This window comes from Gastrolobium bilobum, unplaced genomic scaffold (assembly GCF_033153095.1).
Source record: "Gastrolobium bilobum isolate Gb01-03AN ecotype WA unplaced genomic scaffold, APGP_CSIRO_Gbil_v1 utg116841, whole genome shotgun sequence".
In the NCBI taxonomy this organism is placed as follows: Eukaryota; Viridiplantae; Streptophyta; class Magnoliopsida; order Fabales; family Fabaceae; genus Gastrolobium; species Gastrolobium bilobum.
In genome coordinates, this window is record NW_026899328.1 from 1 (window position 1) to 24314 (window position 24314).

Sequence of the window (24314 nt, forward strand, 5' to 3'; positions counted from 1 at the left end):
GCTAGCCTGGATGCACAGTCCAAACCAGCCACAATGAGATGTACGTGGACATTTTCTTGTAATCTCAGGACCTGCAATGCAGCGTCCTTGAACCGGTTGAGGTATCTCTGGAGGGTTTCTCCGGGTTGTTGACGTATCTTTCCAAGTGCAAACTCAGACTTTGGATGTTTTTTGCTCGTCGCAAAGTTTAAGAGGAATTTTTGTCCAAATTCCTCAAAAGATTCGATGGAATTAGCAGGAAGGGTTGAAAACCATGCTTGCGCTGCCCCAGTTAGGGTTATGGAAAATATCCGAGATATGAAGGGTTCATTAATTCCTCGGATATACATGTCTGTGTCAAAAGCATCTGTGTGGACTTGTGGATCCTGACTTCCATCATACTTTGGCAAGCGTGCTGAATCGAAATCTTCCGGGAAATGAGCGTTCAATATTTCACCAGTGAAAGGGCTGTTATTATACTGCCCCCTGCTGTACTTCCTTCTGTACCCACCGGGTTCCACGCGTCCTCTGGTGATGTGAGCATTTTGGTTGGTGTGGATCCCATCCTGATCCCTCTGCCCATTAGCTTGTGCTAAAAGGTTTTGATTCATGGCATGCATAGCAGCGTTTTGGCCACCAGCCGTCTGGTTTTCTAGGTGCGGGTTCGTTGTGTTCATCGGATTTGGCCTTTCACGGTTTTCCACCGCAGCAACCCGGTTTTGATGAACCAAGTCGCGATTTCCTTCCCGGCTATTGGCACGCTGGCCTTCATTTTCTGTTGCCCTTGGACCAGTTAGCTCCGTTAAGCGCCTGTTATTTTCCTCTCGTATGGCCTGGAAATCTTGTTGCCGCTGAAGGTTATTACGATTTTCTATCTCTGTAATTCGCTGCATAATCGCAGCAAATGCATTCTGAGCCAGCCGAGTATCTGGATCAGCTGATTGGGCAATGCGCGCAGCAAGATCCCCGGGATGCTGGGGAGGGTTGTTCCTTACTGGAGCCATAATTGGAGCTGCACCCCTATCATGATGCGCTGGAGTGGAAGCGGTGTCTGAAACATCTTCACTGACATGAACGTGATCATAATCCACATCGTTTCCTAGCTGGTGATGATGCTGATTTACCTCTTCCAAAACTGGATCCAGCGGTTGATTCTGATTTTGGGGTGGCTGCTGACTACTGCTCCTTGTTTGGATTGCCATCCTTCGTCAGATTGGTGGGAACTTCAAATTCAGAGAAGAATTCCCCACAGACGGCGCCAATGTTCTGTCCTTAGGACAGAGATGTCCAGCCCAATAGACTGGTATGTTTCTTTTGGATCTAGTGCCCTCTCCAAGGTATCTATTAAGAAGATACCCTTGAGTCAAGCAGATCACTGTGCACATGATACTATAACGGCGTTAGCCAATGGGGTGTGTGTGCGCACAGTGACAGTATAACAGTAAGAGAGAGAGAGTGTGTCGTACCTTTAGGGTTTACCTTGTATGTATAGAGGTTACCTGTGGGTAGGGGTGAAAGTGGGCTGGGCTGGGCCAAGCTTTGCCCCGAAAAGCCTAAGCCTACGTAATTTTTTTTTAATTTGGCCTGACCCAAGCCTAGTATGAGTCTAACTGTTAGTCTGGCTTGACCCGTTTATAAAATAACAAATGGCCTGGCCTAGCCCGTTAGCCTGTTAATTTTTAACTTCAAGCAGAACCATGAATCAATTTTACAAAATACTCAAATTCTGTTGCTAAACCAAAAATCATAATTTCAACGTCCAAACAGAATAATGAATCACAACAAAACTCATACAATCTGTATTTAAGTCACTTTCAAAAGCAAAATGCTCAAACTAAATAACATATATTTCATCAGATCCAACAAACAAATTCATACTATATAAATTAAAATAACTACATGAATCCAACAAACACATCATGATGCTTGTAGTAAGTTTAGTGTTGCGTAAAATCGGCAAGTGTACCGATCGTACCAATTAATAAAATGATGAATAGAGTATCGTCTCCACGAGGATTGAGACACCGAAGTTATTATAACTATTCCTATCTTGTTGGATTAATCAAAATAGTTTGAGAACAATTGTGGTTTGTGAAATAATGAGAACAATTCAAGAAAATGTAAATGATTCAAGGTTCTTTTAGAATGCTAGAATAAAATATTAAAGGTTGAGAAAATGTTTGAGAAAATATTGCAGTAAAGAGAAACAAACACCTTTACGATCCCCACCTTGCAACTTGGATTACATTTACGTTTACTTATTCAATTGATCAAACGATTCATCATCTTTTATATGATTAGTTAAGCCCTAATCCCTTAGTGACTTTAACCTTATTAACTCTATTAGAATCCTAATCCTTTTTCAAGTTAACCCTTAGAATCAACGAATCTTTAACGTTTGCGGTTCATGTAGCCTATCCCTATGCATACATGAACAGTTGCCTTACCCTTTGTCAGGAATTAGAATTCTAATATCCCTATTGAAAACCCTAACCCTCTCAATCCTAATAGATTGATCAGTTCCAAAAGAATTATAGAATGAAGAACAAGCTAAGATAAATTCAATTTAAATAAATAAACATAAACTTCAACCATACTACAAGGAGTTCACATCAAGGGTTGTGACCCTTACCACAATTATAGAACTAGCCAGAAATATTCATGTCTGCAAAATAATCATAAAATAAAATAAAATTAAGAACCTAAAGAAGAGAAAGAACATGAAGATCTTCCGTCTTGATCGATCGAATCTTTGAAACTCCACGAAGCTCCTAAGAATTCTCCCTCTTTTTGTTGTTTTTCTCTTCCTTGGTTTCAAAAAGTTCTTCCTTACTCTGTTTCTGATCCTTTTATTAGGTTTTGGGAAAACCTACTTTCAATTGCTCTCCAATTGGGCATCCTTTTTGAGTAATTCACATCAGATTAGAGTTAAAAAGTATCGTCCACGCACTTTGCGCCAAGTCTGGCGCACCGTGCGCCAGGATATAGGGACGATTTGCATAAAATGGCGCACCGTGCGTAGGTCCTGCGCACCGTGCGCTAGCTGGAAAATTGAACTTCTCTCTTTTGCTTCCTTTTGTGGCGTTTCCTGCTATTAAAACACATAAATTGAGTGAGAGAATGATTGAGAAGGAATAATCAATATTTCTTGCATTTATGACTTATTTTCACACATTTATGATTAATTCCTTGCTTCTTTTAAGTTAGAAAGCATCATATGCTAGACGAACATCATTTAACCTGTCCCAAAAATCTTTTAATATATTCATATACACAATCTAACATGTTGAGATGTTAGTTCCTCCTACATAAAAAATAAAGTCAGATTTCTATTAAAATATAATCGAATATAATTAAGTTGTAAATTATTGCAATTGATTAAATTTATAACTTTTATTTTTTCTTCAAGGCATACCTATTCTATTTTATTTTATTTAAAATAAATAGTACAATATAGGTCGGCTTGTAGGCTTATAGGCCAGACCTTGTAAAAGTGAGCCTACGGCCTTTTTATTATACAAGCTTTTTCAAGGCTTAAGCACTGCCTATTTCACGAAATATACTAGATCAGGTCTGGCCTGACGTAGGCCAAGCCGTAGGTCCCTGTAGGCCGGCCCGACCCAGTTTCACCCTTACCTGTGGGTAGCGTGGATGAGCCTTTGGTGCCTCTGATAAGGGGTCAGACCTGCTTGCTATTCTGTCGTATTAGGATTAGTATCCTTGATGAATATCTATCCATGATTATTACTGATTCAGATCTTGGATTGTCCCTTGTTGGGCTTATAACTTAATAAGCCCCTTATGTCCATAACAATATACAAGGGTAAAGTCTCTCAATTATAGATTTTATAATCCCTATTTTTTTAATTCTCACTATGCAGATACATAATTCTCTTTGGCCTTAAGCCTCTTGGTGCATAGTAATTTACCGTCTTGTATAACATGTCTTTCGTAGACCTTGTGTTGTGAGCATACAAATATTCTCAAATCGAATATTCAGTATCCTCTCCAATCCAACACAACTAAAGACAATATTATTTATATTTGTATCCCCATATAAACCAATCTCTAGATAAGTTATTATTAAAGGAAAGGTTTCATAATATGCGTACCATATTACTTGTGAACATAACATATTGTTTAAAAAAAGGTTATTTTAATCTATAAAAATTGGTAAATTGTTTAATTGATGTGACAATATTAATGAAATGGTAATGTATAAATAATAATAATAAATAACGTTGTAAGTTTATTTTTACAATAAATAAAAATAAATATATTTTTAACTTTAAACTTTAATAAGTTATGATTATGAGTATTTTAAATTAAATAAAAAATGACTAAATTCTTATTTATTGATTTAAAAAAATTATCTTAAAGAAACTAAAAAATAAAAACCAAAATTAAATTCAAATATTTTGGTTGATGTTGGGATATTCAAGTGTGATGAGTCCTACATTGGTTGGTAATAGGCTAAGTGAAAAGTATACAAGTGGAAGGGACCCATGAACTCAATGCCTTAAGGTTTTGGGTTGAGACATGGTGTCGGATCCACTTGCTACGGTTGGTGTAGCCTTAGCTCATTGGTGGTGGCCCTTCTCCACGAGCTTCCCCCTGGACCCGCCTGACATTGGTATCAGAGCCGAGTTGTGCTCGAGCTAGCCTGATTGATTGGCTAGGAGGTGGGTCGAGTACTTTGCGCTTGGGGTACTCGGTTGAGGGGGAACATACTAATAGTGGGTTTCACACTTGAGGGGGAGATTGTTGGGATATTCAAGTGTGATGAGTTCCACATTGGTTGGTAATGGACTAACTGAAGAGTATATAAGTGAAAGGATCCATGAACTCAATGCTTTAAAGTTTTGGATTGAGATGTAGTAGTTTAGCTCATTGGTGATGACCTCCCACCACAAACTTCCCCTTGACACGCGTTGAACTGAATTAGTTCAATACAGGAAATGGTACAAAAAAATTACATATTTACAACTTACAAGTTCGAGGCAATTGGGTTTCCAAACTAACTTGTTCTAAAGTTGAGTGGATCCTCTATGTTAAATAAATAGGCTTCGATTATCATTAATAAAGTAAGCGATAGATATAAAAATCTTAAATTACTAAATAATGTGAAATTTTAATCGATACAATCGTTTGTTTGTTAGCGCCACGCTGTTCCTTATCCTTCCCTCGTCAGGGAATGCAACTATATTTATAGAATCTTTATATACATTCTATAAACTGACTTTCCTTATCCTCCGCCATGTTCCACAACGTAAACACCTACGTAGCATCGATACGGATACGAGACACATGATACGATACGACATGACACTCCGACACGTTAATTCTAAAAAATATTAGATTTTGACACGTTAGGACACGTTATGATATTAAATAATATTTTTGATTTATGTAGTGTATATTATATTTAATATTCAATAATTTAATAAAAAAATGAAACTAAACTTATAATATTAATCATTTTTGCAAAGAAACATAAGATATCCCAAATATTTATATTAAACTCAATAAAATAGTAATAGTAATCTAACGAATCTAATAGTTGGAACTAAAAACTCACGCAGTGCAACCTTTGAATTTTTTTTTTTGAATTTTTATAACGCGTGTTGGAGTGTTGGGGAGTGTCGAGAAGTGTCGGACACGACACGTCAGGATTTTTGAAGTGTCGGTGCTTCATAGGTAAACACTTCCTGCAAAAGTACCTGCCAATATTTATATACTAAAATTAAGAGATAAAATGTTATGCTCAATAAAAAACTAAGAGGCTGTTTGGTATACGAATTTTTTTCAGATTCTCGGGAAACTGAAATTTTTAAAATTTTAAATTTTCAGATATTATCGTAAACTGGATGTAAAAATTATATTTTTGAAAATCGAGATTTCCGAACAATAAAAATTTCTCCTGTACCAAATGCCCCCTAACGACAATATCTTATTTTTATAGGCAGGTGGATATTTTATCTATATATTTTTTCATACGTAGTCTATTTATTTTTTCTTAACTTGGGATTATAATCGAACAATAGTAAAAAATATAGATAAAATAGGTAAATAAAATAAAAATTATATATATATATATATATGAAAAAATATTTATTCTTTTAAATAATAGTTATTTTTGTTAAAATAATTATTTCTTACTTAATATTTAAATTAAAAAATCTCAATTTTTTTACGTTATAATTTTTATTACGTAACTATTTTTCTCACGTAAAATATTATAATTTTGATTAAAATAAAATATTTTTATATCTTTTAAAATAATAAATATTAATCTTATAAGAGAATAATTATATTTATAGACTCAAACTTTACAAACTCTTACATGTAATTTGTAAGAGTTTGAGTTTTTAAATATAATTTATACCATTATATATATATGGCTTTAATGTTTCTAAAGTGAATGTAGATAAGTTATCTATATTCATTCCCAAAACGACGTCATTTTGGGTTGAAAAATTAAGAATTATAAAGAAAAAGACTATTATAACCCTAAAATAAATTATAATTACAAAAATACTTTGATTTCTGTCTCAAAACGATGTTGTTTTGGGCTCACTGTAGTAAGTTATTTACATTCACTGTAGAAAAAGCGAACCTTATATATATATATATATATATATATATATAGTTTTATAAGAGTTATGTTGTAGAAAAAATGATTGTGTAATGTTATAGAGATTCGTTTTACGTGCCGTAGTTTTTTTTTCTTCAAAATAACTTTGTTGTATCATGTTAAATGACAAATACAAACTCTATATATATATATATATATATATATATATATATATATATATATATATATATATTTTATAATTTTATAATTCTCATGTAACATAAGAGTTAGAATTTTTCAACACACTCTTGTAGTTTTTTTTCTTCAAAATAACTTTGTTGTATCATATTAAATGACAAATACAAACTTCATATATATATATATATATATTTTATGATTTTATAATTCTCATGTAAGATAAGAGTTTAGAATTTTTCAACATACTCTTTGATTTTTACGCTGATATAAGTTTCACGTGTGATTTTTTATAACAACACTTTTGTGACTTGCCTCCGCGTCACCACAAGATATCTCTTGATCTCATCCTCGCAGATCCCAATGCACCTTCGCTTTCACTTTCATTTATTCATAATTTTAATTATCATAATCATTTATATACAGATTCTCTTCCTCGCTAAGCCTTCCCTTCTTCCTTTGGCTTAGCGGGAACTTTTTCTTCTTTTTATTTCCTTTCCGTTCCATTGATCCTTCCCTCGCTGTTTTTCATTTGATTCCTTTTCTTATATATCCCATCTGGGTCTGTTCTCTGCTTGCAGAAATTGTTTTTTTTTTTTTTTAATTTTTATTTTATTTTGCCCCCTTTTAATCGAATGTGTGATTTCTGGGCTTGATTCAAAACCATCGCTTTTCCAAGTCTTTCAGAGGTCTACACATCAGGTTTGGAGTTAAAACAATACAAAAAAAAGCAGAGGATTTTCAGCACTTATTATGTACTTTCAGTTTTTATTTCTTCAAATAAAATGTACAGTTTTGATGCATAATCTATTTGTTTACCCAGTGTGTGCGCTTAAGTTCTTTTGATTTCATTTTTGTTGGGAACTTTTGTTGATTTTCTCTTTGACAGGGTCCTTGTTTTCTCCATTATTCATTCATTTATACACTAGCTTTGGGGTTAAACATAGGATACCTCCAAAAGATTAATCATTGTGTGAGATTCCAGTGTATATCAATAACTGTATATGCTTTTCTTTAGTCTACCAGAAACACCCAATTGCCAAAAGCCTTGCCTTTCAGATTGTACTCTTTGATATTATCATAAAAAATCCAGCTTTTCCTTATTGAACTCTTATAGATTGCTTGGTCCCTCCAGAGTTTTGACTTGTGAGAAGAGTAAAAGAGGGCTCCATCCTTATAAGCAGCCTTGTCCTTGTACTTTTTTATGCAAAGAAGCTATTTTTTGAATTCGAATCTGTGATCTTGCAATCACAAAGAATAGTATTGTGTACTTTTAGCTTTTGGTCAAGAGATGGATCATATAAGCAATGAGGCTCGTGTTGACCATTTTCGAATTGGCCCTTCAGGCATTCTTGGCCGAGCAATTGCTTTCAGGATTCTTTTCTGCAAGTCTATCTCCCATTTGAGGCATCAGATAATTTTTGTGTTGTTGGATAATTTCCATAGGTTTAAGGGATTTTGGGCACCCAGTATATCATGGTTGCATCCAAGAAACCCTCAGGGGATATTAGCAATGATGACAATAATTGCTTTCTTGCTGAAACGGTACACAAATGTGAAGGTAAGGGCTGAGATGGCATATAGGAGGAAATTTTGGAGAAATATGATGAGATCTGCATTGACCTATGAGGAGTGGGCTCATGCAGCTAGGATGCTTGATAAAGAGACACCAAAGATGAATGAATCAGACCTTTATGATGTAGAGTTGGTGAGAAACAAGCTTCAAGAGCTTCGCCATCGACGGCAAGAGGGATCTCTTAGAGATATAATATTTTGTATGCGAGCTGATCTTGTTAGAAATCTAGGTAATATGTGTAACCCTCAGCTTCACAAAGGTAGGCTTCATATGCCTAGACTAATCAAGGAGTATATTGATGAGGTATCAACTCAGTTGAGAATGGTGTGTGATTCTGATTCAGAGGAGCTTGCATTGGAAGAAAAGCTTGCTTTCATGCATGAAACTAGACATGCATTTGGGAGGACTGCTTTGCTATTAAGTGGAGGTGCTTCCCTCGGAGCTTTTCATGTGGGTGTAGTTAAAACACTGGTAGGACATAAACTTATGCCTAGGATAATTGCTGGTTCAAGTGTAGGATCCATCATGTGCTCTGTTGTTGCCACTAGGTCTTGGCCTGAGCTTCAAAGCTTTTTTGAGGATTCATTGCACTCATTGCAGTTTTTTGATCAAATGGGTGGGATTTATAATGTTGTGAAGAGGGTCACAACATTTGGTGCAGTTCACGAGATTAGACAGTTGCAAATTATGCTGAGGCATCTAACAAGCAATCTTACATTTCAAGAAGCTTATGACATGACAGGTCGAATTCTTGGGATTACAGTTTGCTCCCCGAGAAAACATGAACCACCTAGATGTCTTAACTACTTAACATCACCACATGTTGTTATATGGAGTGCAGTCACTGCTTCTTGTGCCTTTCCTGGCCTTTTTGAGGCTCAGGAATTGATGGCAAAGGATAGAAGTGGAGAGATTGTCCCTTACCATCCACCATTTAATTTGGGTCCTGAAGAGGGTTCCACACCGGTGCGACGTTGGAGGGATGGTAGCTTGGAGATTGATTTACCTATGATGCAGTTGAAAGAGCTGTTCAATGTCAATCATTTTATTGTTAGTCAGGCCAATCCTCATATTGCACCATTATTGAGATTGAAAGAATTTGTACGAGCTTACGGAGGTAATTTTGCTGCCAAGGTATGTTCATGGACTTGGGCCTTTGTAGAAGCACAATAATACATACATATGGATGTGTCTGTTTATTGTCATTGCATATTTTAGTTTCTTAAATGAATTTCCTCTTCTGTATTTCCCGTTTGTCTCAGTCTCAAACCAAAGACTTCACACAGCCCTGAGTTGATGTGTAAAATGGTTCCTCACTGTTTGACTAACTACCTGGTCCTAGACAGTTACCTCAAAGGTTTTACTACATATGTTTCATTTCATTTCCTTATATCTGCTTATTCTCTTAGATTTTCTGTGTTTTCCTGATGAATATGATTTGGGGTATTTTGTGTGTTTGCTTATGTGAGTCTATGAAATATCATGCAGTATGTAATTGTTATTTGTTGGCTAAACCCCTGTGGAGTTTTATTGCCCCTACTATTCCACTCCCGACCAACTTTTAGGGGAAATTCATGCCTGTAGAATTTGGATGACCAAAACAGGTTGTTGAACCATCTTATATGTTGCCATTTGTTCCAAAACTAACCACAAGCCTGACTTCCAACCTGAACTTTGACCGCATATAAAGAACTCTTAAATGCAAAATATGTCGTGCAGCTTCGATTTAACCCTCCCTTCCCCAACTCGATTAGGAAAATGTTTGTGTCTTTCAACAGTCGTTGCAATAAGGCATCGAACATGTTAGTTATTAGATGTGCAGTATGCTCATGCCATAATATTCTTAATATGAAATGATAATAATCCAATGTGGTTTCTGATTCTGTAGCTTGCTCATCTAGCAGAGATGGAGGTGAAACATAGATGTAATCAAGTACTGGAACTTGGCTTTCCATTAGGTGGACTTGCCAAGCTGTTTGCTCAAGACTGGGAGGGTGATGTGACAGTTGTTATGCCTGCAACACTTGCTCAGGTATGTGCCTAAGAACAATCAATAAACTAGGTTTTTTTTTTGTTTTGAAGATAAAAGAAATGACTTCAACTAGATATCAATTTGAAGAAAAGTGCTAGTGGTTATTGAAAATTTTAATGTACTTGGAAAGAAAGAGGATCAATGTTCTATTTCTTAAATTTGAAAAGAGGTTTAGGAATTTATTTCTGTATCATTCGTTTAATAGGGATGGTTCAGTGTACTAGTGATTAACTTGTGTATGTTGTCTTTTCTCCTGTATCCTGTTCCAGTACTCCAAAATTATACAGAACCCTTCTTATGTAGAGCTTCAAAAGGCAGCTAACCAAGGGAGAAGATGCACGTGGGAGAAGCTTTCAGCCATAAAAGCGAATTGTGGAATTGAGCTTGCTCTTGATGAGTGTGTTGCAATTCTCAATCACATGAGAAGACTCAAAAGAAGTGCTGAGAGAGCTGCCGCTGCTTCTCATGGTCTGTCCAGTACTTCTCATGGTTTGTCCAATACTGTCAAATTCAGTGCATCAAGAAGAATTCCGTCTTGGAATGTCATTGCGCGAGAGAATTCTACTGGCTCCCTTGAAGATTGCCTTCTTACAGATGCTGCTTCCTCATTGCTTCAAGGTGTCAATGCTTCGAACAGCGCCACTGGTAAAAACTGGAAGTCCCACCGCGACATACATGATGCAAGTGACAGTGAATCTGAAAGTGCTGACTTGAATTCTTGGACCAGATCTGGTGGGCCTTTGATGAGAACTACTTCAGCAAATTTGTTCATTGACTTTGTCCAAAACTTAGAAGTTAATACTGAACTAAATAGAGGCATGGTGGCTCATGCTAACCCTCATGATTTTCAGTACCACAGTTCAAGGCTCATGACACCCGATAGGAGCTCCGAGAGCACAGAATCTGATCAGAAAGAAAATGGCAACAGGATTGTCATGAATGGATCTAGCATAATGGTAACTGAAGGTGATCTTTTACAGCCTGAACGGATCCATAATGGAATTGTTTTTAATGTTGTGAAGAAAGAAGACTTGTCACCTTCAAATAGGAGTCATGATTTTGATAGTTATAACAATGAACATGCTGAAGATGTCCAAATTGACTTTCCAGGGAAGGAGATGGATGCTGCCAGCTCAGCTTCCGAAAATGGAGACGACGATTCGTCAACCGCCAAGTCTCTAACTGAAACTTCAAATTATAATACCACAGATCATTCCGGCACAGATTTGGGTAAGGATCAAAGCATTGTTGACAGTTAGCCCCAAAGGTGAAAATATTTTTTCTTGTAGTGACTTTTATCCTTTGGTGCTATTGTTGTCCAGATTGTTAATAGTATGAAATTTGGTCTTGCCAATACTCTGTATTCATTTTCCCATGGTAATATAACCCATAATATGGGTTACTCAGAAATTTAAGGAAGACAAGAGCTTATACATGCATTCCACAACTAAATTGAGATTTTTAGCTACCACTTTTGCTGAGTAAATATTTAGTGGTCCAGTGGTAGATACTCTTTCACTAAAATGTAAGAATAAGTGGGACTAAGGTAACATTAACCATAATCAATGGATAAAATCAATGCAGTTAAATGTTTTTATTTTTTATTTTTCCTTTTAAATTTTAGTAGATGATGCACTGAGTTTTGGATTACTGAAGAAATTTTTCACTTTAGCAGATAAATGAAATCTCCTCTCTGTATTCTCTTTAGGACTTTTTTCTTTCTGTTCACTTTTGCCCTTCATTTGTGTGCTATTGTTAACAAACTTTACCATGCATATGATTGTTTTTTTTTTTTTGGTGGGTTGAATTCATTGCATTATAGAGTTGCAGAGTCTCAGTGAAGGCATTGAGAATTTCATAGATTGGCAAAAGGTGGTGTCCTTGTTGATAAATAGAATTTGATTATATGAATCAAATGACATTAATAAAATGATGATTAGTTTCTGGTTTGCTTGAAGGGTTAAGCAACTGCTAGATAGGTGATGTTTCTTGAAAGTTTCTTCTGGACGTGTAGTCTTATACAGTTCACCAAATGGTTTTCAAGCTTCTCGTGATGATGTATTAGAACTTTTAACAAGATATAAAAAAGAAACAAAAAGATATCGGTAACTAAATTTAAAATAAAAAGGAGTCATTATTTATTTTAATAAAAAAGTTGAATGGAAAAAAAATTAAAATATTATTATTTAAATAAAAATTTACGTAAATATAAAATTTTAAAATTAATTTACAGATTTAGTGTATTTAATTTCGTTCAAATTAGACGATGCTACTTTCGCTAGAATAAGATGCTGAGTCTCGCCAAAAAAAAAAGCAAGATCTGGCTGGTTAGAATGTCTCACCGATCATATATTAAACTGATAAAAACAGATATTTTCGGGTGCAGATTCTTCTATTTATGGCTTGTACTTTTCTGCTTTATGTTGATTCAATGTGGGACTTTTCAAAAGGTGAGTAATAGATAGTACTAGTTGTGCAGTTGTCAGAATATAAACATTTGTGCAGTTCACCTGGGTGTGTCACAAGAGTTCAGGACTAAGGTTAATGTCTCAACCTTACCTATGAGATGACTTCCCCCTGGAAGAAAGCCATGAACGAGCTGAAGGCGAACAATAGAAGAGATCTACAAGAGCAGGAAGAAGACATGCTCGAGAGGAGTATTAAGAAGCCGAAAGAAAATGGGGTGGAAGACTCAACCATGGAAGAGAAGACGAATGAGAAGGTAGCCATGCAACTGAGTGGTGGAGATACAGAACCATGCCATATCAGAAATGGCAATGGAAAAAGAGAAGAGCAAAATAGGAGGATGATAACGTACAAAGATATTGTCCTACAACTAAATGGAAAAGTAGATGATTTAGGCAGCGATGAGGAAAGCTGGATGGACATTCAAAGAAGGGAGGAGGAAGAAGATGGTATGTAAGAGGAAGATGAGTCTGCAATCCAAAAAGACCCGCTGTGTCCAGTGTATCGTTTTTCCATGAAGCAACACAAAGAGGATTGTAAAAAATGGAGGAATTCACTCATCATCAAACTATTAGGAAAAAGGATTAACAATAGATTTTTGATGGCTAGACTAACCAAACTCTAGTGTCTTGCAGGGAAGTTCGAGACAATCGATTTAGACAATGGGTATATTCTAATTATTTTGCATGATGAAAAAGATTACTTCCATGTGCTACATGAGGGACCTTGGATAGTAGTTGGACACTATGTAACCACTCAAAGGTGGAGACCAATGTTTGATCCATATGATGACCAATGTAAGCATTTGGCTGTGTGGTTGAGAATCCCAGGGCTACCTCTTGAGTTTTATACATCGCAACATCTGTGGAGGAGTGGAAACTTATTTGGGAAGACTTTGAAGGTGGATAAAAACTCTCTGAGGAAGTCGGATGCAGGGGAGGGAGAATATACTGATAAAGGAAGATACGCCAGAATATGTGTAGAAGTGGATTCGAGGTGTTGGAAAAGATCCTACTAGTGGCTTATGAAGGACTCCGCAGAATCTGCTTTGGATGTGGAAGATATGGGCATAGACAAGATACCTGCACTGGAGGAGTGGATGCTGGTAATCAAGGAAGGGATATGAGTATGAAGATGGACTCACCAGTGGTGTCAAAAGACAAAATATCTGACCTTGGAGAGGAGAGTGGAGATGCCTTTGGTGAATGGATGGTGGTGAAACGTAAAAACAAGGGTCGCAAGTTAAAGGCGATGGTAGAGGGCATGTCGAAGAGGGGATCTAGTCCGCCAGAGAACAAGGTGGAGAAAAGAATAATAGAAAAAGGACAGAAAAGTGGCAAGCCAGTTCCCAATGCGTACCCCATAATTAATGAGGGGCAGAGAGAGGAGGCTGAGAAAGTAGGTGAAGGAACGTGTTCCAATGAGACTACAAAATATACTGAAGCGCCAATAGAGACTGCTAGCTTTCAGCCCCTGTCAGTAGGTAAGAGAGAGACGCAGAGGTTGACCTCTAAGCAAAAAGCCAAAGAGATCCTAGGGGTAAAGAAGACCTTGTACAATGGAGCTGTCACAAAAAGGTCAGTGCCATTTCCCCTAAAAAAAACCAAGGTGCCAGACGCTACCGCCTCCACATCAGGCTCGTCCAAAGAGGGCAAAAGAGAGAAGAAAGGGATGAGGAAAAATGGCGTAACCCCCATCATTTTGAAAAATACCGAAAGGAATAAAGAAGAGAATAGGAATCCTAACATGGGCTTAGACACTAGCCTCATCTTGGCTAAAGAAGAGATGAAAAGAAAAGAGCAAGATATACTCCAGGCTATGAGGAATATGACGAGAGAAGAGGATGAGAGGGCGCTGGAGATGTTCTCGTCTACTCTGAAGGCGGTTGGCAGTGGAAGGTCTCCCACGAATAAATGCCACAAGCCACCAGAAGGAGCGAACAACTTAGCGGAGACAGTCACAGCCTCTCAAGATGGAAAATCCAGTGGTATGTTCATCAGTCCAGATGTGAAAGGAAGCCTCGTGGGGGTTAAGTTGGAATCCGGCCTTGAGGGAGCGGAGGGAAAAAGGAATGGAAGAAACCTTAAGCTCTGTCAAATTCAAATTAGTGATCAATGAATGTACTAATTTGGAATTGTAGAGGAGCTGTTAAGAGGAGGCTTAAAGGAATGCCTGTATCCTTTATGAAGAAACACAAAGTTGAATTGGTTATTCTTTTGGAAACTAGAGTCAATGGGCCTAGAGCCCTTAAAACTATCAGCAAGTTGGGCTTCTCAAACCACATCATTGAGGAAGCTAGGGGCTTTGCTGGGGGCATCTGGGCCTTATGGAACCAAACCTCCTTCTCAATTGACCTTGTCGACAAGAGCCTCCAATGTATCCATTTGAGAATCTCCTGGCAAGACAAAGACCCACTCATTCTCTCGGCTGTTTACGCAAGCCCAGATATAGTGAAGAGGAGGAAGTTATGGGAGGAAATTATGTTGTTTAATGTGCAAAACAAAGAACCTTGGTTCATCGCTGGAGATTTCAACGAGATCCTGGGGTCTAATGAGAATAGGGGATATGCCCCAGTGGATCTCAACAGATGTGCGGACTTTGCTGATGTGTTAGATAGCTGTAATCTTATGGACTTGGGTGGAGCAGGCCCTACGTTCACATGGAAGGGCCCCAAATTTGCTCACCTGGACCGGGTGTTCAAGAGGCTGGATAGAGCTGTGGCCAACGATTCCTGGAGAATAAGGTTTGACGAGGCTGGTGTGAAAATTCTCCCTAGAATTCTCTCTGACCATAACCGTTTGTTAATTAGTTTCTTTAGGAACTCGGAAAAGTGGGAGGATAGCCCGTTCCGGCTTTTACCCCTGGCTTGAGCATCCTAGTTTCAAACAAGTCCTAACAGAGAACTGGAGGAACAACTTGGAATCGGAGGGCAATCTTAGGCTGCTGGTGCTTATTCTAAAGGAGTGGAATACTTTAACATATGGTCACATTATCCATAAAAAGAACAATATTCTCCGCAGACTTGAGGGGATTCAGCAAAGCTTGGAGAATTACCACAACCCTAAACTGGAAAGACTGGAAGTTGATCTGAGAAAGGGAGCTAGAGTTGCTGCTTGAACTTGAGGAACAATTATGGTACCACAAGTCAAGGACGAAGTGGATTCAGGACGGAGATCGGAATACCAGGTTTTACCACACCATGGCTATCACTAGAAGGAGAAGAAATAAAATAGAAGCTCTCAGAAATGAGGTTGGCATATGTGTTCGGAATTAGTGATCAATCTGAAGGAGATGGCTTCTGCCTTCTACAAAGAGCTCTTCGCCGAGAATCTCAATAATCGCCCATGGAGAGAAACTTCGGTTAACTGGCCTCAACTTGAAAACTTGGATTTGGTGGAGTTAAACAAGAAGGTATCAAAGGAAGAGATAAGGCTTGCCTTTTTCCAAATGAACCCGCACAAAGCCCCTGGGCTAGACGACTTTCCTGCTGCCTTTTATCAAAAGAACTGGGCCATCCTGGGTGATAGGGTCTCTATGGATATGTAAAGGTTTTTCTGCAACCCAGAAGCTATATCCTCAATCAATGAAACGCTCCTTGTGCTGATTCCGAAGGTGGAGAGACCAGAGAAACTAGGACAATTCAGGCACATATCCCTCTGTAATGTCCTGTACAAAGCTGTGACCAAGATCATCGTGAATAGGTTAAAGCCGCTCCTGAAAAAGCTGATCTCTCCCTTCCAGTCGAGTTTTATCCCAAGGAGGAATATCCATGATAATGTGATAATTGCCCAAGAGATGACACATATGATGAATAGACAACGAGGGGGGAAAGCGTTTATGTCCATCAAGATAGACCTTGTTAAAGCCTATGATAGGCTGAGTTGGGAGTTCATTAATCAGGTGTTGCAAGAGATAGGCATCCCTCGAAATCTCATTAGCATTATTCAAGCTTGTTTATCGACCCCGAATTTCCAAATCCTGTGGAATGGAAACAAGTCCAGTCCTTTTGTCCTTTTTCTTCCTCTAGAGGTATTAGGCAGGGTGACCCCATCTCACCATACCTCTTTGTCCTTTGTATGGACAAGCTGCCACACCTCATTGCGGAAAAGACTAGGAACAAGGCTTGGTACCCTATGAGGGCTGGCAGGAACGACCCTTCCATATCGCATCTTATGTTCGCGAATGACTTGGTCTTGTTTGGAGAAGCCAGCTTAGTGCAATATAAAGTAATGGTGGATTGTTTGTAGGAGTTCTGCCTCATGTCTGGCCAGGAGATAAGCCTTGAGAAGACAATTATTTTCTTCTCCAAGAACACTCAAGAGGAGATCAAAGAAGACATAATCCTAGCTAGCGGCTTCAAGAAGGCTGAGTCCTTAGGGAAATATTTAGGGGCTATGCTAGATCATGGGAGAAATAAGAGGAGGAATTATGAAGGAGTCATCAGAAGGGTCAGACAAAGATTAGCTGGTTGGAAGAGCCACTGTTTGTCCTTTGCTGGCAGAGTTACTTTAGCCAAATCGGTGATAAGCTCCATTCCTTCATATCATATGCAGCACGGTGCTTTACTGATAACCACCTGTAAGGAAATTGAAAAACTTCAAAGGGCTTTCATTTTGGGGGATATTGATCTGAAAAAGAATGCGCACCTCCTAGACTGGGAAACGCTTTGCAAGCCCAAGAGGGCTGGAGGAATGGGAATCATTAGCCTTCAAGGGCATAATGAGGCCTTTTTACACAAAATTTCTTGGAAATTGTTAAATAACCAAGAGGAGCTGTGGGTTAGGGTCTTGATTGGGAAGTATGGCCGCAATCTGGATTGGAGAAGAGAGGTTAATGCCAAGAGCTACGACTCCTCCACCTTATGGAAATGAATTGGCAATATTTGGGAGGCCTTCCTTCATACACTGCACTGGGACTTGGGAAGGGGTTCTGATGTGCTTTTCTGGCAAGACAGATGGACGGATCTGGATATGCCCTTGAGTGAGCTCACCTTCTCTCCGCTTAGTGATGAGGATCTCCAGCTGAGGTGAGCTGATTTAGTTGACTCACGAACGGGGAACTGGGATTTAGGGTGCTTACGGTTGCACCTTCAGGAAGATATTATCCAGAGCATAAGACCCATTCTTCCGTCCGAAACAAATGGGGGGAAGAACCATTTGAAATGGAGGCACAAGATGAGCAATGGACAAATTGTGAAGAGGGCTTATGAGACTGTAATGGGCTTTGACAACCTAGTAACAGACGATGTTTGGAAATTTTTTTGGAGATGGCCAGGCCCTATGAGGCTGCGAACCTTTGCGTGGTTGGTAGTTCATGGTAGGGTTCTCACCAAAGATAGGATTGCCAGCAGAACCCTTTCTGCCATATTTGCAACAACAAGGTGGAAGATATCCTACATGTGCTAAGAGATTGTAGCAGGGCCAAAACTATCTGGAGGAATTGGTTTGTCAACGCCATTCCTGAAGAATTCTTCTCCACGGATGCTAAGAATTGGATGTATCGCAACCTGTCGGGCGGCTGGAAGCATATCCAGGTGTTCGAAAGGAAGGATATTTTTATAACCACGATTTGGCATATTTGGATGTGAAGAAATAAAGAAATTCATATACCTTTGTTCTCAAGGCCAGTGAACCCCATACTGGTTATTTCGAAATACATCAGAGATATTTATGTGGCGGTGGGGAACCAATCTCAGGCTAACAATATTGGGCTCCTTAACCAAGTGTGTTGGGATCCCCCCTTTGGGCTGGTAGAAATTGAATGTTGATGGGGTGGTGAACAATAACCTGAGTTCAGCTTTTTGTGGGGGGCTGATCCGCGACCATAGAGGCATGTGGCTAGCTGGGTTCTCTTATAGGATTGGCTTATGCAACCCTTTATGTGCTGAGCTTTGGGCCATCCTAAAAGGATTACAATTTTCTTGGGATTGGGGAGCAAGGAACCTGTTGATTGAGAGCGACTCTCTCATTGCAATTGAAGCCATCTCCAGGAACAGAAACCAAGATCAGCTTCCAAACTTAGTCATCAGAATTAGAGAATGGCTTAAGATGAATTGGCAAATTAAGTTTGGCCATATTGCTAGAGAAAAGAATTTATGCGCGGACTGGCTTACGGGTAATCCCTTGGAAGCTAGAGAAGATATAGTTGTCTATCACAATATTCCTTCTGGCGTGGGTCCCCTGTTGATCCAGGAAGCCAGAATTTTTAATCCTTAGTTTTCCTTTTCTTGGCTTCGGCCTTCATATGTACTAAAAAAAAAAGGTTAATGTCTCAACTTATAAAGCTAATGGACCTCAAAACTCTTCTGTCTGTCTCTTGAAAATATGAAATTACTTTGACATGAGTGTCATCTCGTAGCCCTGCTTAATTACCTAATTAACTAAATAACCTAGGGGTATGATAATCTGACAATCAATTAGGATTACTATCAATGTTATTATCAATCAATTTTACCGTTAGATTGATTATGTTGATCCAACGGTTGTATTTATTTCCATCTTTGTATGGTTATGATTCTCCATATTTAATGTGAAAGCATTAAATATGAGAAATCATAACCATACAAAGGTGGAAATAAATATAAAGTATTAAATATAATCGTTAGATTAACATAATCGATCTAACGGTGAAATTGATTGGTAATAATATTGATAGTAACCCTAATTGATTGTTACAATATCCTTCCCCAATAACTTTAACAACCAAAGATTAAGTAGAATAATATGTATAATAGATATTATTAAGCAACAATTCCCTTGCTTAATTACCTTATTAACTAAAAAAATTAAGCAACAAAATAATTTTGAAAAATGTATAAAGATGATTGAATTCAAAGTAACCAACTCCGCTGCTGTACTTTAGTCTATGCATGTATACTCAAGACATCAAGTTATGAAATAGAAATCACAACAGAAACAAGCTGGATTCGGTTTTGCAAATGATTATAATCTAACATATTAGCTCGAAACATATTAGGCTTCCTATTGTTATTTTGCTTCATATTGTTGGTTACATAGTAAAATCCTAAAATGTCAATATTCTTGGTATGGTATGAATGTGATTTGTGCACCCATCTTTTTTCCACAAGTGATGAAGGGATAAAACCTCTACGATATAACATATATTTTTAAGCGAAAATTTCATTTTCACTCCTTGTAGTTTAATAATATATCACTTAATCCTTTATGATTTTAAACTTATCATTCATATCCATTGTGGTTAAATAAGTTTATTATTTAACCTCCTATAATTTCAAACTTTCACTTATATCGTGATAACAAAAATATATCACTTAGACTCTGATGATTTTATAAATATAAAATTCTTTTTTTTTCTGACTTTTATTTTATATAATTATGATATTATCAAATAAGTTTTTAATGAAATACATTATTAATGATTAAATTAAAAATATTTAAAGTTTTTTATTTTGAAATGATATATTTTTGTAATCATAATAAATTTAAGTGACAAATTTTAAACCATAGAAAATCAAGTAATAAATCATATAATCACGAGAGGTAAACAGGACAAATGCTTATATGCTGACAATTGCACAACTGGTAATCTGGTACTATCGATTACTCACCCTTTGAAAAGTCCCGCATTGAATCAACATAAAGCAGAAAAGCACCAGATATACATAGAAGAATTTGCAACCAGTCAAAGCACACCTTCTTGGGCCTTTTGGCTAAGATCAAGTAAAGTATCTTTATATCTGATACGTGAGACATTGTAATAGGCCAGATCCCTTTTTTTGGCGAGACTGGTCTCTTATTTGGACGAGTTCCTACATGATATCTCTTATTTGGACGAGATTTGTAAATTGATTTTAAAATATTATATTTTTATAATTTTTTATTTAAATAATAATATTTTAATTTTTTTGCCCAAGTTGAATTATATTTTGAATCCCTTAATTTATTATTTTCGTAAAATAGAGTCTTAGTTTAACTTTTTTCTCAGACAAAGATTAAGTTGAGTAGGTTTAGTGTTACTATAAATAGTAGTTAAGCTACTAATTTTGGTCTAATAGTGATGGGTTTAAATAGTTTGTATTTGATTATGTGTTTAATTTTCATTTGTATAAAAAATAATAATACAAACAGTAGTTGACGAAATTTACTTATTACTTACAACACAGTCAGTAATAGAAATTTGAAAATGTGAGAGTTAATATCAAGAAGGATTTTTGAACCAGTTTTAGAAGAATAAATCAAAATACAGTCTTTTCATATTTGAGTGCCCATGAAATTGTAATTGTCGTTGCCCACGAATTTAGCTGAATTTTATAGTTTTTTTTTTGTTATTTGTTCACCAATTCATCAATTAGCCAACTAGTTTGGTCACATTCAGACATGATAGAAAGATGATAAAGTTCTTTCTATCAATTTTAATACAACTATATATATATATATATATACTTAAAACTCAAATTTGAAATCACTAATTAAACTACAACAACCAACACCATTGATGCACCAAGGATGGCCATATTGGGATGACTCAAACTTCATTGGGCCCTTTGAATATATCTGTTGAGTAAGGCTCTGTTAAGGGACGCGTACCCTTACTGTGAAACCTTTGAACTTTATTGATTATTTGCATGCCTTACACATACCCACTGTGGGGTATTTAACCACTGAATTAGTTAGCTAACATGGCATAACAACCTTGCTCAATGTGAGCACTATTACACGTATACAATTCTTAGTAACAACTGCATTACACGTATGTATCCCCTTATATTTATTGTACATGATCTAAAGCCCACGATGGGTACCCCTTAACCCTTCTACTCTTCTCTCTAATTACTTCATCTGTAACATCTGCTCCCCCTTTAAGAGGCACCTTGTCCTCAAGGTGTAAAGCTGGATAAGCTTGTCGAAGGTCTGCTGCATTTTCCCATGTTGCATCCTCAGGGACAACTGCGGACCATTGAACCAGAAATTGGAGCGCTTGCTTGTCACTCTGCTGGACATGTCTAGATGATAGTAAGGCCACAGGTTCTTGAAGAGGTTTGTTGTGTATGCTGGTAATAGGTAAGGGCTCATAACTAATATCTTGTGAACCATAAAATGGTTTCAAAGAAGAGACGTGAAAGGTAGGATGAATCAAACTTCCAGGGGGCAATGTGACTCGATAAGCTACTAGACTTATCACCTTTTCAATGCAATAAGGGCCAAAGTAACGTTTGGCCAGCTTGTGATTGGAACGTCTCACAACCGACACCTGCCTATAAGGTTGCAACTTGATCAAAACCTTGTCACCAACTTGAAAGGTGCGATCTTGTCTGTGTCTATCAGCTTGTAGTTTCATCCTGTGTTGAGCTCGTTGCAATTGGAGCTTGAGATAAGCTAACAACTGATCTCTATCTTGTAACATCATATCAACTGTCTCTGTGGAAATTGAATAATTACTGTATGGTGGAATTAAAACTGGAATTTTGCCATAAACTGCTTGGAAAGGAGACATATTAATGGCAGAATGAATGGCCGTGTTGTAATGAAGCTCGGCCCAACACAAATACCTAAACCAGCTATTATTCTGCTCAGAACAAAAAGCACACAAATATTGTTCAAGGTACCTATTGGTAACCTCAGATTGGCCATTGAATTGGGGATGATAAGCCGGAGAAGCATTCAATTCCGTGCCACTCAATTAAAAAAGTTGCTGCCAAAATTTGCTCATAAAAATGGGATCACGATATGAAACCAAAGACTTTGGAAAACCATGATGTTTAACTACCATATCACAAAACAAATTGGCTACCATAACCGCAGTATAAGCTGTAGGAAAGGGACCAAAGTGGCCATATTTGGACAACCTATCCACAACTACCAATATAGCTGTATAGCCATTTGATTTTGGAAGTGCAGTAATAAAATCCAAGGTCAAATCATAAAAAATAGCTTGAGGAATTGGCAACGGCTGTAATAAACCAAGGGGTACCTGAGTGGAATGCTTGATGTGTTGGCAAACAGTACATTCCTTGACAAATCTTTTTACATCTTGCCTCATATTCTTCCACATGAAGGAAGCAGATAAGCGCAAAAATGTTCTTTGGACTCTAGCATGTCCAACTATTGGAGTGGCATGAGCTTCTGTCAACAGTAAAGGCTTTAAAGCTGAATTAGAGCCCAAGAAGCATCGATTCCTATGGAAAAGCATGCCATCCTTTCTTGAAAAATCACTATGCAACATTGTGCCATCATCCATATTTTTGTGAATGGTTAATAATTCCGGATCTGTTTTATTATCCTCCTTAACTTGCAACCACACATCCAACAATGGTGCAGAATGTAAGGCATTACAAACAGCTTGTGCTTAATCTGGGAATTGCCTAGAAAGACCATCAGCTACAATATTGGAAATTTCAGATTTGTATTCGATGGTGAAATTGTATCCCATCAATTTGGAAATGTACCTTTGCTGATCAACTGTTTGAATGGTTTGCTTCAAAAGCTCCCTCAAGCTTTGATGATCAGTCTTAATCACAAAATGGGACCCTAAAAGGTAGTGTCTCCAGCATTTAATAGCTTCAGTGATGACATATAATTCTCTGACATAAGCAGAGGAACCAACCAATCTAGGACCAAACTTTTTACTAAAATAAGACACTGGTTTCCCTTTTTGCAATAACACAGCACTAGCTCCTAATTGAGAAGCATTCGATTCCACTGTGAATGAAGATGAAAAATCCGGTAATTGGAGCACTGGTGTGGTAGACATAGCCTGCTTTAATGCTAAAAATGCAACCGTAGCTTGATCATTCCAAGAAAACTTGGGTTGTTTGAGTAATTATGTTAAGGGGTGAGCCAAGGAAGCATATCCTTTAACAAATCTTCTATAATAGTCTGTTAACCCAAGGAAAGCTCTTAATTGCTTAATAGATTTTGGTGGGGGCCAATCAACCAAAGCTTCTATTTTCCTCTTGTCAGCTTTGACTCCTTCCACAGTCACAACATGACCAAGATAAGAGATTTCAGAAACCCCAAACTCACACTTACTGAGTTTCACAAAAAATGCATGCTGTAACAAACAAGTTAATGCAGTATCTAAGTGATGAACATGATCCTCCAATGAAGAACTATAAATCAGCACATCATCGAAGAAAACAACTATAAATTTCCTTAAAAATGGTTTAAAAATTCTGTTCATTGCCGCTTGAAATGTAGCCGGTGCATTGGTCAAACCAAATGGCATCACTTTGAATTCATAATGGCCCTCATGAGTACGAAAGGCTGTTTTAGGAATATCCTTAATCTTCATCCTAATTTGATGATAGCCCGAACGCAAATCCAGTTTTCTAAACACCTTAGCCTCAAATAACTCATCAAGTAGTTCATCAATAGTTGGTATAGAAAAAGCATCCTTTATTGTCATAGCATTTAAGGCACGATAGTCTATGCACATTCTCCAAGTATGATCATGTTTCTTCACTAACAAAACAGGTGAAGAAAAAGCACTAGGGCTTTGTTGAATCCAACCAG

At 37.4% G+C, this 24314-nt stretch overlaps 3 protein-coding genes across 5 annotated transcripts; all 3 read left to right on the forward strand.

Moving 5' to 3' along the window:
• Positions 1-7306: 7306 nt before the first annotated feature.
• Positions 7307-11728, forward strand: LOC133289696 (triacylglycerol lipase SDP1). 3 transcript variants are annotated; one of them, XM_061487692.1, is made up of 4 exons: positions 7307-9458; positions 10213-10356; positions 10626-11322; positions 11467-11728. In XM_061487692.1, exons 1-4 carry the CDS (start codon positions 8040-8042, stop codon positions 11613-11615), a joined length of 2409 nt encoding a protein of 802 aa, XP_061343676.1. In that variant the 5' UTR covers positions 7307-8039; the 3' UTR covers positions 11616-11728. The 3 variants fall into 3 exon arrangements, with proteins under 3 accessions (XP_061343676.1, XP_061343675.1, XP_061343674.1); XM_061487691.1 differs by having other exon boundaries at positions 10626-11150; positions 11250-11728; XM_061487690.1 differs by having other exon boundaries at positions 7310-9458; positions 10626-11728.
• Positions 11729-14936: 3208 nt separating this feature from the next.
• On the forward strand, positions 14937-15939 carry LOC133289697 (uncharacterized). The gene is made up of 2 exons (XM_061487693.1): positions 14937-15579; positions 15641-15939. The coding sequence occupies exons 1-2, from the start codon at positions 14937-14939 to the stop codon at positions 15937-15939; spliced, it is 942 nt and encodes a 313-aa protein (XP_061343677.1).
• A 174-nt stretch (positions 15940-16113) lies between these two features.
• On the forward strand, positions 16114-17693 carry LOC133289698 (uncharacterized). The gene is made up of 3 exons (XM_061487695.1): positions 16114-16350; positions 16435-16851; positions 17070-17693. The coding sequence occupies exons 1-3, from the start codon at positions 16114-16116 to the stop codon at positions 17691-17693; spliced, it is 1278 nt and encodes a 425-aa protein (XP_061343679.1).
• Positions 17694-24314: the final 6621 nt, after the last annotated feature.